Consider the following 13,753-nt stretch of genomic DNA (forward strand, 5'->3'; position numbering starts at 1 on the left):
CACTCAATAAAGTAATCACTGCCAATTAGTTCTGTTCATCGCTTATTTGCCAAATCAGTAAAGGGCTTTTCTTTTTCATGGGGTGCAGTATGTTCTGTTTTTTGTTTTTTTTCCAATTATTATATTTTAAAAGAACAGTCATTTATTTGGCCACTCTATAGACCGTGTAAAATTGGAGGACTGATTTTATAACTCTGCAGCTCTCAGTTATTAAAATCACACACACCGAAGAGAACCAAAATTTGCATTCATTTTTTCCTTCACTGTCTCCGAAGCTCTGTGCCCGAGTCCACAATTCATTTGCTTCCAACTTTTCTCTCGATTTTTGGCCTCTGCTGTCCTGAAAATTCCTCATGTGTGTCAGGCTCTGCATGTCATTAGGAGAGTAAATGTACTGAAAAGCAGGCGGCTTAAATGTGCCCAGTCGTTGAGAAGAGAGTGTTTTGGAGAACTTTAAACTCCCTTTTCACTAAATCATTCAGTTTTTGTATTTTTATTCCCTAGGTGCGCAAGTCTAGAATGGAATGCCTAGAAGTACTTTAAATCTTTACCTCTTCTCTTCTCTTCTATTCCTCATCTTAACAGAGCCTCCTCTTTAGCGGAGTACGGAGAGAAAAGTTTTGAAGGACTTAGGCTGGTCTCAAACACACCCTTGTATTCCCTAGGAGTGCCGTTACTGAATGTGGCACTCGAGAGCCTCACGGGATGCCTCGGACCAGGTTCACGTAGGTGGGTTTAGTAGGTGAAACAGTGACAAAGATTCTCTCTAAATTGTGTGATGCAACATCTTGGTGACAGGAGATTTAAGGTTATTAAAACAAAGGATAGAGTTACCATGAAGACTGTGGCTCTTGTTACACAATGCTTGGAAACTGTCAGCACACTGTAATGAGAAGGGAGGAAAAAAACAAACTAATAATAATAATATGCACCTTTGCTTTTCTCCAAGCTTGAACAATAGTCCTGTTGTTGTGCGTTGCTGCATGCTGTTCAGTGTCTCGGGGAGATTTGGCGTGCGCTAAACTCGGGGAAACTTCTCTGCTGTTGTGCGCTTGCTTCCAGAGAAACGAGAAACGTGCTTTTGGCAAGAAACGCATGACTTATGTCATCATTTTTATTTTTTTATTTTTTTCTAGCAGCAACAGTGCTTTATTTATGACAAGGTTTAGGGTCGACGATTTTCAGGATGTCATTTCTTAGAAGTGTTTATTTACTCCTCGGAATTTGAAAATCTTTTTGGTTTGTTATTCACCATCTTAGCTGGAAAACAATTCATGCAAAAACTTGCCGAGGTTGAAATATCAAGCCTCAAAATAGCATATCTGCAATTAGTGCATATTTGTTACTCTCAGTCGTTGTGATCTTCACATACTATTCCTTGAACAATCGACTTTTCATTAAAACAGGAATGTAATAGGTGGTAAGTCGGTGCCTATGAGAACTTCCTTATGAGAAAAAAGCAGGATTAACTTTGCCAGACAACCACGATCATTTGTGCAGTGCAGTGGATACTGAAAGATATGATAGATGTTAAGAGGGGTTAACTTTTTACTGCTTGAGCAAAATAAGAAATTAAGCTGAACAGGGCTGTGACAAATTCATAGTTAACACCCTGCATTGTTTCAAGCCCTTGCATACCTTTTACGTTACAGTTCATGGTTATATCCAAACCTATATATCTCGTGGACAACTTGCTCAATGAGAAACTGTAAAAGCCATGTGTTTGACAGATGACAGGAACAGGGAGGATGCTCATTTGAATAATACCTGAGAAATGCATCACATTGTAGAACTCATGCAGCTAACTCAGGCAATCAACTCTGAACTTGTCCCAATGGAGGAAGCGGCGGGCCGAGTTTGACAGATTGTTTCAAGATAAGCCACCTTTGTGTCCTCATAGAGATGGAAAGCACACCCAGAGCCCTGCAGGAAGTGGGGGGGGGGAGGGGCGGAAATCGTTTCCATTTTACCCTTAAGGAACGGCAACAGTTACATCTAATCAAAACAATGTGCGGAGAAATAAACACGCATTTAATTTTTGTTCCTCAGAGCGGCCTGGATCCAGCGGTTTGTGCCCAGAAGAGCGATGTGTTCCATTACCAAACATGTTATGTAAAACAATGTATGTACAAAGCTCAAAAAAGGGCTAATCAGCATAATCCATAACTAATGGATTTGCGCCAGCCTTTCAGTTCTCCAGCAGCTGAGTGGAAATCATAAGCAGTCCTCAACTTCAGTGTTTCAGACAATGGCACATTTCCGAACAGTGACTGCCATGTCACTGTTCTTGATAGAAGGGTTATGCAATATATATATATATGCTACGGTCTTTCAGATTGTGCTGTGGCTTATATTTCTGTATGTGATGTTTATACTTGTAGTCACTTGACATTTTCCCTGGAAATGCTGACTTGGAAATGTTGGACCGGTCATTATTATTGTATATGCAAAAACTATTTTATTTTTTAATTCCATGAGTTTATGGCTCTTACTTTCAGGGTTAAAATAAAACAATAAAACATTTGCGTGTTGTCAGCACCCGCAAATCTGAGGTGAATATGAGACTTAAGGCTAGAGAAGCCATTCTAGCTTTCCTTCAGTCTGCCTTTTGACTTCAAGCTGATGACAGATAATAGAGGGTGTTATTCCAAGCACTAAAGAGTGAACATTTTGCCTTTGTCACTGGTCCTTGAAACTCATGAGAAACAGTGACTTTAAAAGCATGCCATGCTGTCTGAACCCCACTCTCCACAGGACCCAAAACTATTGCCAGAGGAGCTCATAAGACAGAGCCAGAGAGAGAGGCGTTGATCAGACCATGTTCTTTTGCAGTTAAAGATACACAATTCAATTCACACATTTCAAGAACTTAACAGGCTGAGAGGTTGTATTGTATTGATACGAATATGGAAAGTCTAAGGTGTAGGTTGTGGCTTGACCTTTGGCATGCATTACTAGATTGTGTTTGAGCGGACTCTGCCAATTAAACTGTAACACTTTTATCTTCAGAAGTACCTCTACATGTCTACCTTCAGATCAGACCTGAGAGATTTCAGATTTTTGGCAGAATTCCGAGATTTAAGCATTGTCGACATAAACGTAAATCCGCTAGGAGGGAGGGGGGATGAGGACAGAGAACATCTTATGTGTGCATGTGTATGTATACTGGTACAGGAGCAATGCCTTAGGGACAGTTACATAAATGCAGAGAGTGGATTTCATGTAGTTTGTTGTAGCCGTTGATTGGCCAGTTCCTCATCTAATATGGATGATGAATGCAGCGCAATGTAGATCTTGTCCATCATTTCCAGCAAGGCGAATGTTGTTGATGCTCATGATTTTTCAAGGATAAAAGAGTTTTATTAGTTAAAAACTAATTTTGGGGGTCTTTGTTGGAAGAAAACATCGACATTCATCATTTACAGCTCGTGTAAAGCTAGGGGATTGCATTCAGAAAACTGACACTCCTTGGAAAATGATTTGCGAGTGGTGTACATGTGGCAATGACATCAGACAAAGGCTACATACCATCATTGCAACTCTTGTATGACGTCATGTAATAAAGTGTACTTTTGCTTTTTATTTTTTGTAACCAGTCCATCTATTGAGTGATATTGAATCTATCTAGATCTTTTTTTTATACCAGTTTAATTTATTATAAAGAGAATACAAGTTGTATTTTTATTTCCATTGCCCACTGTCCTCTTTTGGGCTTTGTCATTTCTCCTGTAACATGTAATAACTTTGAAAATTAATTTGAAAATTGTTTTATTCGAATACCTTTATGCTGATCATTGATTAGGTTCACTGCTTATTTTGTATCATTCTAGTGCCAGATACACTCAAGAAATGGCCAACTTGGGACCACCTGTTAGAGTGTGTCCTTGTACCTGACAAAATCCTAGCTGTGCATGCCTAAGACTTACCTTGCAAATGAGGTCCATGAAAAGGTCCATTATTATGAGCTGGCACTATACTATTAGTGGATCCACCCAATATTGGCAAAAACAAATAAGCTCTTGGGACAATCTGTTTTCAGTAGGCTTCAGTATCTCCCCTTCCCCCAGGTCAGTATTTCAGCCCAAGTTATGGTCTTCACACCAGTTCAGTATGGAAAACGAAGCTTCACTCAACTGTTCTTTGGACAATTAATTGCAATAGGATGTGCAGATGCCTATAAGAACGTGACTTTAGTTCTCAGTGTTAATGAAAACCAGATGACGGTACACAACTGTTTTTAATTAAATACCTTGCCTTGTAGATGCAGCAATGACTGATTCATATTTCTGACTGGTGTAGACTCGGCATAGATGGATTACCTGGACTCAATAACTCTCCCCCAGTGCCTTCATCCCTGCTGTAAGAAATAAAATAATCATTACCTACAGCCACTAAACTCTGGACCCCACAGGGCGGTCAAAGGGCCCTTTTCATAACAGTTCTCAGGAGAATTACAGAGGGAATTAAAATCTAAACAAGGGAACAGTTTTGAGGTTATGATGACCCTCGAGTTTCACTGGACTCTTTCTTTTTCTCTTTCTGGAATCGACTCTTCTTGTTCTTACAAAGATTGACTGATGACAGTTGTGACACAAACCCTGTAGGATTGAAAAAAACTTCACTTCAGCTTAGGTCAGTCTGGTAAGCAGTTAGGGTGGCTTTTCCTTGTAAAAACACAGAATACATAGAAAGGGTTTTTGAAAAGGTGTTCCATATGTTTCTCATTGGAGGCCTAGTGGTGTTACTTTCCATAAAAACAAAAAGGGGTTTTAAATGCCAGGCACAGGGCACAGTTAATATGGATTTGAACATATATTTGTGATCCCTGAAAGTCACCTATTCTTAGTTACCTTAAAATATAACCCTTTTATCTTGCGGTCTGGGTTGTTCAATAGAAAAACAGTGCGGCCTCACTGGTGACTCACTAATGCAAGGAAGCTACACAATGACATCGGTCTCTATCTGTTATGGGATATTGGACAGCTGTACTGCATTGACCTCCGCAAGGGGTAACTTGTGAGTTTTGCAGACTGGCAGCTAAACTCACAGTGTGTTACCCTGGAGCAATCCACTGGGTCAGGTAGAGGCTGTTGGCGGGGGGGGAGCTTTTAATGAGGTCAGAAGTCAGACAAATGCATTGATCGTGGTTTCCGTCAGGCTGGTAGGAGGTTAAGATGGGAAAGTTCAAACAAGGGGATGTGATCTATAAAAGTAGGAAATTAGGAGGAAATTGAGAATTCATACATACTTAATGTTCACAGACGGTCAGAAACATGTGGAAAAGTTTATCTGGGAAGGCAATTAAAGTCTTTTTTTTTTTTTTTTTAAGGGAAAACTGGAAAAAGCAGGGAAGTAGATATTTATTCCTAATATAATTTCCCTGCAACCACATCCAGTGCTGGAATATGTCTTCCATTCTACCATCTGTGCCAACAATACCAGCTGAGCCTTCTTAACTCTGAACTTTGGATCTCTGTTTAAAAGTGGATGTTCCTGGTATTATTTGTTTCCGCTAATAGCAGATAAATATGTACCTTCAAGTTAATATCACATCAGTCGGTCTGTCTAAATATTAGGGAGAGGGAGAGAAATTGTAGGAAAGGGTTACCACAAGCACCAGAGATGGAACTGGTTTTCATGTTTAGTCAGGGCCTTAGTTATTGACTGAGATGATTAATGTGACACAGAATACCACTTCTGTGTCAATAATATTTTTAATGACAAGCTTAGGGACAATTAAGGAACACTCAGACTCCTTCCTTTCTGGACACTAGATTGTTTGCATGTGTTGAAGCCACTGGTGTTAATTACAAAGAGGTTAAGAATGAATGAAGACCATTTAACTTTGAAAGTGAAAGGAGTGAATTATAGCAACACAAATAACACTACAATGAAGGGTGGCACTTGGCATTCATGGGCAAAAACACATTCTTAATATGTAAGGTTAGGGAATCTGTCGAGAGACACCCCCTAATTACTTTACTTCATATATATGGATATGCAAGTGCTTCAAATTGCTGACACAATGACTCTGCTTCTGCTTTGGTTTTATTTCCATGTTGGTGTGGAAGCTTTTATTGGTACGGGTTCTCTTTTTGGCAAATCCAGGGAAAGAAAGCATGAGAAGTTACCATATACTAGTTAATTAGTCTTTCATACAAAGTGCTGTAACCAAGCAAACGGCAGCTTCATTTGAAATTGGACTTTCTTTTGAATTCCCTGCAACTCAGCTGCTATATTTTAATAGTAGTAGTAGTAGTAATTATTATTATTATAAATATATACACAATTAATAATTAAGGACACTAGCTGGGGTCTAATCAAACTTTTAAAAAACTGCCAACAAATGTCTGCTTGACAAATGCTTTCCAAAGGCACACAGGAGAGGACTGAAGTGACTGAAAAGGCAGATCTCTTTCTTCCGGCCCCCATCACAGGCTGGTTTCTCTGAAAACACTTTGTAGGGGCTGACTATGATAAATGTCACTTTTCCAGAAGCCTCTTGACCTCATTTTCACTGCATAAAAATAAATGTCACAGTGATGTTTACAAGATAACATCTTTGGGCTGGGTTGCAAAACATATTGCTTAAGAGGATACAAACTCTCAGACTGCTGGGGAAGAAGGAAAGTTTCAGGCTATAAAATATACATCAAACAATGTTGAATGTTTATTAAAGTTTTTTTTATTTATTTCTTAAATATAAAACCATTCCCAGTTGAAAAGGTCTTTGACCAGAACAGAAATATCAAAAGACCCCAAAGACAAAATAATAAAAAAATAAAATTGGGAGAGCAGTCTTAACATACCCCTGGTTCAGGTAATCCAAGTACTTCACTAACACCTTAAGGAGAATTTTGGTCAATGTCCACAATGAATCTTAAATCAGAGGTAGGATAACCATGAATCCACAAGGCAGGTCACAATGCTCTCAGATTCAAAATCATTGATTATCAGACAACCTACCAATTAATTTGTTCCCAAAGTTTTCAACGTGTGCTTTGACGATACTGTTCAGTACAATGTTGATGGTGACCTCTTCTTGTACATCTCAATTGTGTGTTTACAGCGTTACACCCTCGACAAATGGAAAGACATCCATGCAAACAATACCTCAAGCAGCTGAGCAAAAACTCTTTGGAAATCCACTTACTTTTCAAAAAGTAGAAACAAAAGAAATACTACCACACAACAGTGAAAAGAAGGTTATACAATCCTTCCAATATATCAAAAGTAACAAAACATAAACCAATGATCCGATAACATGAAACTAATTGTGAAGGAATATTCAATAAATTAGACAGTCAACATGGAAATGCAAGACAATTTAAAATCCAGCAGTAACTGAGGAAATTAAGCCACAGTTTTTTTTTTTTTTCACTGAAGAAATTAGACGAAATATCGACGGAAACAAATTCAGTGTTACGCTGCATTATCCCCAAAAAACAAAATAAAAAACATTAAAACTATGGCCCATAATAATCATTAAGATTGTAACCTTTTCTCAGTTTGAGAATTTTCTTATCTTCATGCACCCTCCTGTAAACAATAAACCAATAAACATTAAACATTTACCCTCATACCACTGCTCAACATCCAAGACTACTCATCCATATAAATAGCATGTAATTTTTTTCTTTCCATAAAACATTTGTATGGTATATTACATTAATTGAACCTATTCAGAGTAGAAGGACAAACTCAACAGGGGTACATCTCATAGCTTTAAACAGTCCCTTAACAGTGCAAAACTGTAGTACAAAATCTGTAGCACAACATTGCCAAAATGTGCTGATGGATACTTCCCAATAAGTAAGCTTCAAGATTTCTTAATATGCTACTAATTACAAATGCCTATTGTTGTTGTTCCCCTTCTGGTATTAATGATTTGATTGTTTTAGGCTCATCTTCAAGAACACAACTGTTATGTTTTCAAAACCTTATCTTGAGAAACTCAAGTTTGTGTGTCTGCGTGAGTGTGTGTGTGTATTAGAAAAATTATTTCTAAAATATATCCTTGGTGTTTTATAAAACAGATTTTTCTTGTAAAAATAAATTAGGTAGTTAAAAACGACAATAACAAAAAACAAAAAAGGTCGTTGAGCTGGGTTTATGCTGTCCTCATTGATCCATTGTTGTTATTATTGCCGATTCTCCGGAAGCTAGGCTCGTTTTTCTCCAGCCACACTTCAGCCAGCTGCTGTGCTGACCCATGCGATGAAGCTTTCGAGCCCAAACACATTTTGTACTGTTTTGGATCCAGATTAGGGTCGCATACGACTGGGTGATGAACATGCACTATGCCATTGTCTGTGCTTCTAAAAGGTGTAATTCCTGCTTGGACAAATTTGTTAAAAAGGTCCACATCTTCTAATCCCCATCCCTGGATGGAGACATCAAAGCCCCCAGATCGAACCAGGTCCTCTTTATACACACAGACAATTCCGAAACCATAATGTCTCCACAACCCAGTTTTGGTAGTGAACACGTAATGGTTGTCACTTGGAACCTTCCCAGCATAAACAACCTTTGGATCGTACTGGCTAAAGATTATTGGAAAGTACGTTTGTTCTCCCAATATTGTATTGCTCCTACACCTCTTCAAGAAGTCAGCAGTAAACAGTAAGTCAACGTCACAGTAGAAAAGCAGAGAATCATTGGTGAAGTGGGAGGAGCCTATATGCAGGGCCAGCGCACGAGAGAAGGGGCCCGACACTGGCATGATCTCCATCTCAGCCTTCGGGTACTTTATATGATATTCTCTCATCAGCTCGATCTGTTTGACTCTTTCGGTATTGTTGTCTGTGCTGAACAGCAAGACCAGCAGTTTAACATTCTGATTCGGGATAAGGCAAATTTTCTCAATGTTCGCCATGAATCTCACAAAGATTTCATAACGGCCTGATAGAGGGACCAAAATATTTATTTTCTTCTCTTTGGGCTCCTTGGATTCCAAGTTGGACATGCTGAGCTGGAAAGGAACAAACATCTTGAGGGAGTTGGACAGGAAGGAGAGGGAGCCAGTGTCTTGGTTGATCCTGCTGGCCAAATCTTTGGCATCTAGCTCCTCAGCTTCCATAAACTGGATAGCACTGAAAGTCTGCTGCAAGTAAGCATGTCTCCTCACAGGAACAGTCATCGCCTTCCCCTTGTGCTTCTTGTACAGCAGGAGCAGGTCCAGGACATACTCTGCCCCATACATGGGGTTTACCCTGCGGTAGCCATACTGGATCTCCTTAAAGTCAATGACACGACCCCTTGTCTTGGCATTGGCGTTGATCATCTCCATTACCTGCATGATGATGTCATCCAGAGAAATCTTCTGAGAGGAGTCCATTCCCCTTCTGGGAGGCTGGCTGTCCACTGCAGTGAAGATGTACTTCCCTGTGATGAACTCCCACTCCAGGACTTCCTCTCGCAGATGTGGGTGGAACCTCATGAAGGACGGGGGGATGCCCAATTGCATGTCCTCCTTGTGTACCTCAGTGTTGCCGTAGCGACTCATCTGCACAATCTCGCGGTGCAGCTGGATGGTGCGGTGGCGCAGCTCGGCGATCTTGCGGCTCAGCAGGTAGCTGTGCAGACGGTATTGGTAGGGAGGGTTCTTGTTGGGGTGGAGAGTGATGGCACGGTGGATCTTGATGTTGTGCAGGTCACGGATGTAGCCTTTCTTGTTGGGTTCGTAGTTCTCATAAAAGAGCTGCTGCATCTGAAAAGATGGTAAAAGCAAAAATGTAAATAACAAATACGTGTATATATATATATATATACACACACACACACACACAGAGATATTTTGAAAATATCTAGAGAATTCAGAAAAAAGCTGAGAAGGCAAAAACATAAAGGGCTTCTATTGCGAACTGTGAAAAAGACGACTGCTGGGAAATGATAGAAACTGGTGGTTTGTGTAATTTGGACATTAAATCAGTAGATATGTGGTCTATACCCACTTGAAGAAAAAAAAAAAAAAAAAAAAAGCTTGTGTGTCATGCATTAGAAAAGTAGAGTCTTTATTGTGTATAATATACTTTGCCATTAGGTTTACTCCAAAGCCTCCCACAGCACAGCCCGGAAAGTCGTGAATCAAAGCCATTATAATATACATAACTTTGCAGCAGCAGTCTCAGAATTGAATACTACTTTTTTCCATCAAAAGTTTATTTCCTTGCCATTAGCTCAACACTGTCAATTATAATGTGTTCAAGGAGCACATTGTTGGGAATGAGTGTTGTGAAAGACCAAATATTGGGGAAGAGCAAGTCCTTGGTGGTGAATGTTTACTCAAAACCTGTCGAAGATTTAAAAACCTAATGTTCCCCCAAGGCACAGGAGACCAAATGTTTAAACTGTGGTACAGCTGTTATGGCCCCTATTGGCAGCCGCTCAACAACAAACCAAGAAGGAAGGTTCTGTGTTGTTGACATCTAATGAAGAAATTATTGGAGAGCCTGAAACCCATTCGACAAAGATGGTTACATTAAAAATGGCCCATCGGAGAGTGGAGTTTGGAGTGCAGCCACAAGCCCGGTCCCCAGAGAAGAATCACACAAGACCAGAGTGAAGAAGAAATAAAATGAAGTTTGAAAACTGAAAAATGATACCCAATTTGTGCACAGAGAGAACTTTAGTGACCTTCAACTTCTCCAATACTAGATGTGAGTTAGTAAATGTATGAAACACTCACTTACATTAGAGCCATAAGAGCATATTTATATAGTGTTAGTGAAGCCAGTTTTAATCAGTGATAATGAACTGCACAAAGAACAACTGTTTCCCCTAAAGCAGAAGCAGTTGTGTGTTGTGTGCAGTGATAGCTTCGCAATATTTAGTGTCCTATTTCTTCAGCATAGTAATTTTTTTGTACACTGAAGTCATATTGTTGAAAAATCAATACAAATTGTAACACTTTCACAGTTAGTATAATTTAAAAGACCTTGAGTGTTAAAAACAAAACAAAATAGGAAATGTATTCGAGAGCCATCGTCACTCAGAAGTGTAGTGGATTTTGTCAATAGTTTTTTTAGCAGGTTGCACAAATATTTGTCTTGTTTTTGTTTTTCAAGCTTTATCTAATATTGTTTAACTTCTGGCCAACTTTAAAAAATACTTACTGAATTACAAGAAAAATGTGAATCCCCTAAGAATGTCCTCCTTACAGCTGTTTAAACAAACTCATTACCAGTAAAACAGATGACATTACTTCTGCAAACCAATCAGCTGTGTTTGACTGACCCAATAAAGTCTTATGAATGCTTATAGAGGCCTTATATCTACAGCTCTGGAAAAAATTAAGAGACCACTTAACATTGATTTCTGAACTTGGAGTGGTCTAAATTTTTTCCAGAGCTGTATATATATATATATATATATATATATATTGCATGTCTTCAAAGTCAGATGGGTGAGCAATATAAAAGGATCTTAAGCTAAACTAATACATCTGAGCGTACCCCGATTCAAGACAGACACGAGCCGTCACCAGTGAGTAAACTCCCACCAAAGCATGAAAATGTAACTGTAGTAAATGCTTCATAATTTAGTTATCTTAAAACATTCCTCAAAAAGCACAAAGCACAGGCCCAAAGGCAGTGTGATCCACAGTGACGGCTTAGTGAGAACCTGATGCTAAAGAGCAGATTGAGGGGGATATAAACCTGGTCTCTGCATTATAACGTGTACCCTTTTTTTTCTATGTCTGAGAAGGAGAATGAGGCTTGTGGAAGCAGGGTCTGTTCACAAAATTAGTAATTCCCTTAGAGATGGTTTTATTTTTTTTATTTTTTACCTCCTGAAAGATATAATAGTTAGCAAGACCCTAGTGATAAATGCACCATTGTACTAAAATGGTGTAGGAAGCCAAGCAAAATATTGGAAATTTAACAGTGCCAACAGGCAAGGTCAGAACTTTCCAAGAAACTTCTTATCCAGCTGTGACTCAGCACCAAACGGCGGAGATGAGAATGTTTATCGCTCTTTCAGATAGTTGTTCGGTCATTATTGCTTCAATAATTGCCTGCCCTCTGCATCCCCTCTTCATTTATGGGTTTTATTCATTACAACAATTTCCTTTACAGTCATTAACCTAATCACACTGTTCAAACTCAATTTTATCTGATGATCCGGAGTGTCTTATTAAAAAAGGCTTAAGCGCAGAACATGGATTTGATATCAACCACGTTCAGTGGCAACGCTCTGCAAGTTGGTGGAGCGCCACAAAATACGCCCTGAGAAATAAAATGTAGGCGTGACAACTCTAAAGAAGAAAAACTACCAATGTCATATCTACTGCTGACAAAGAGTTAAGTCTTTTACTGACATTATATTTGAATCAAAGCAATCCAAATGTATTGTATTGCCAAAGGGGACACGTAAAGAGAAACATAGCTGATGGTGCATTTGTTTTGTTGTTTGAGTGAAACAATGGCAATAAAATTCTGAAAATAACCTTACTGTAACTTACTGTACCTGGAAGAGACTATTTTTTCTTGTTTTGAGGAGGGGTGAGCAGTAAGTTTAGCCCCAGTAGACGAGCCTTCACAGCTGTCTTTTTGACACACTGTGTTGAGATTACTGGAAGGGGAGTGGAGTTCACAACTCATTATCAACATCACTTTGTGAACTTTTGCTATACACATTTCCTACATGTAAAATTTTAACAAGCAATTGCATAAGGATAATTCCTTTAAATGACTACATGAATACATACAAATCTTACTAGGGTCATATTAATAGGTCCAGGTATTTACAGTCAATAGGACTCATGCCTCAGGCCAGTTCAGAGCACTACAGAGGGCTCACTCCCACAGCAGGATGCCAACACAGTGAGCTACACTCTAACATAAGTAAGGAGCCACAGTGGATGGTTTCCATTAGTGCTCAGATAAGGTTGTCCAATGCAAAACTGCCTAAATAAATGAAGACTGGACCAAAGGACTTAATATACAAAGATAACAGCATGGGAAAAGCTCCTTGGTGAAAAAACAGTGGTGTCTGTTGAACATCAGTTCTAATGGGCTTTCCAGCAGAGACATTTAAATCAGAAAAATATCTATTTAAATTACAGCAGACAAATTTTAAAAAAAGAAGAAAAAATTACACATATTGAGTTCACTATCAAAAGCACAATTGCCAAGATTAAGTCTGTTGAAATTACTGCTGAGATTCAGAGCAAGCAAAGCTACGTGAAAACACTCTGAGCAGTTGTGACAATCCAATATTGGGATTTAGATTTGACAGTGTGTGATAATTTATGACAAAGTACATAATCTGTGGTTTAAATATGTGGATATTTTAGTACATAAACCTGGTCTACAGATTTTGCTAATTTAATCCAGCAAAGAACAAAGTACATAACAAATTTAACAACGTAATAAACTGGGGTGGTAATAAATTAGGTTGGCTTTGACATTGAATAGACCTTAATTTGCAAAGTAAATACATTGAATCATGAAAAAAGAATAAAACATTTTATGAATAACTTTATAAATAATAAACCGTGCTATCACAAAAAAGATTACTTTTTGTGCCATGTTGTGAAATACATTTGTATGGTAGATATCACTATCTGAGAGACTCCAGTGAAGCTACACAGCACTGAGTAATGGTCCTAAGCTGGAAAGTAATGTCACTATTCTTGGTTATCTTATCTACAGGAGCTTCAGATTCTCTGTTCATTTGATTGACTAGCATCTGAAAAGGTCCTTGAGTTGCAGTTGTCTGTAGCAATAAGGTCAAGGTATTTTGACAATTA

The 13,753-nt window shown here is 38.7% G+C and overlaps 1 protein-coding gene across 1 annotated transcript in view; it reads right to left on the reverse strand.

Moving 5' to 3' along the window:
- Positions 1 to 6,662: 6,662 nt before the first annotated feature.
- chsy1 (chondroitin sulfate synthase 1) overlaps positions 6,663 to 13,753 on the reverse strand; it is a 50,052-nt gene continuing 42,961 nt past the window's right edge. Inside the window, exon 3 of the mRNA XM_066701529.1 lies at positions 6,663 to 9,709. Coding sequence (XP_066557626.1) covers positions 8,111 to 9,709 — 1,599 coding nt within the window. The 3' untranslated portion in view covers positions 6,663 to 8,110. The remainder of the gene's footprint in view (positions 9,710 to 13,753) is intronic.

This window comes from Amia ocellicauda, chromosome 4 (genome assembly GCF_036373705.1).
Source record: "Amia ocellicauda isolate fAmiCal2 chromosome 4, fAmiCal2.hap1, whole genome shotgun sequence".
In the NCBI taxonomy this organism is placed as follows: Eukaryota; Metazoa; Chordata; class Actinopteri; order Amiiformes; family Amiidae; genus Amia; species Amia ocellicauda.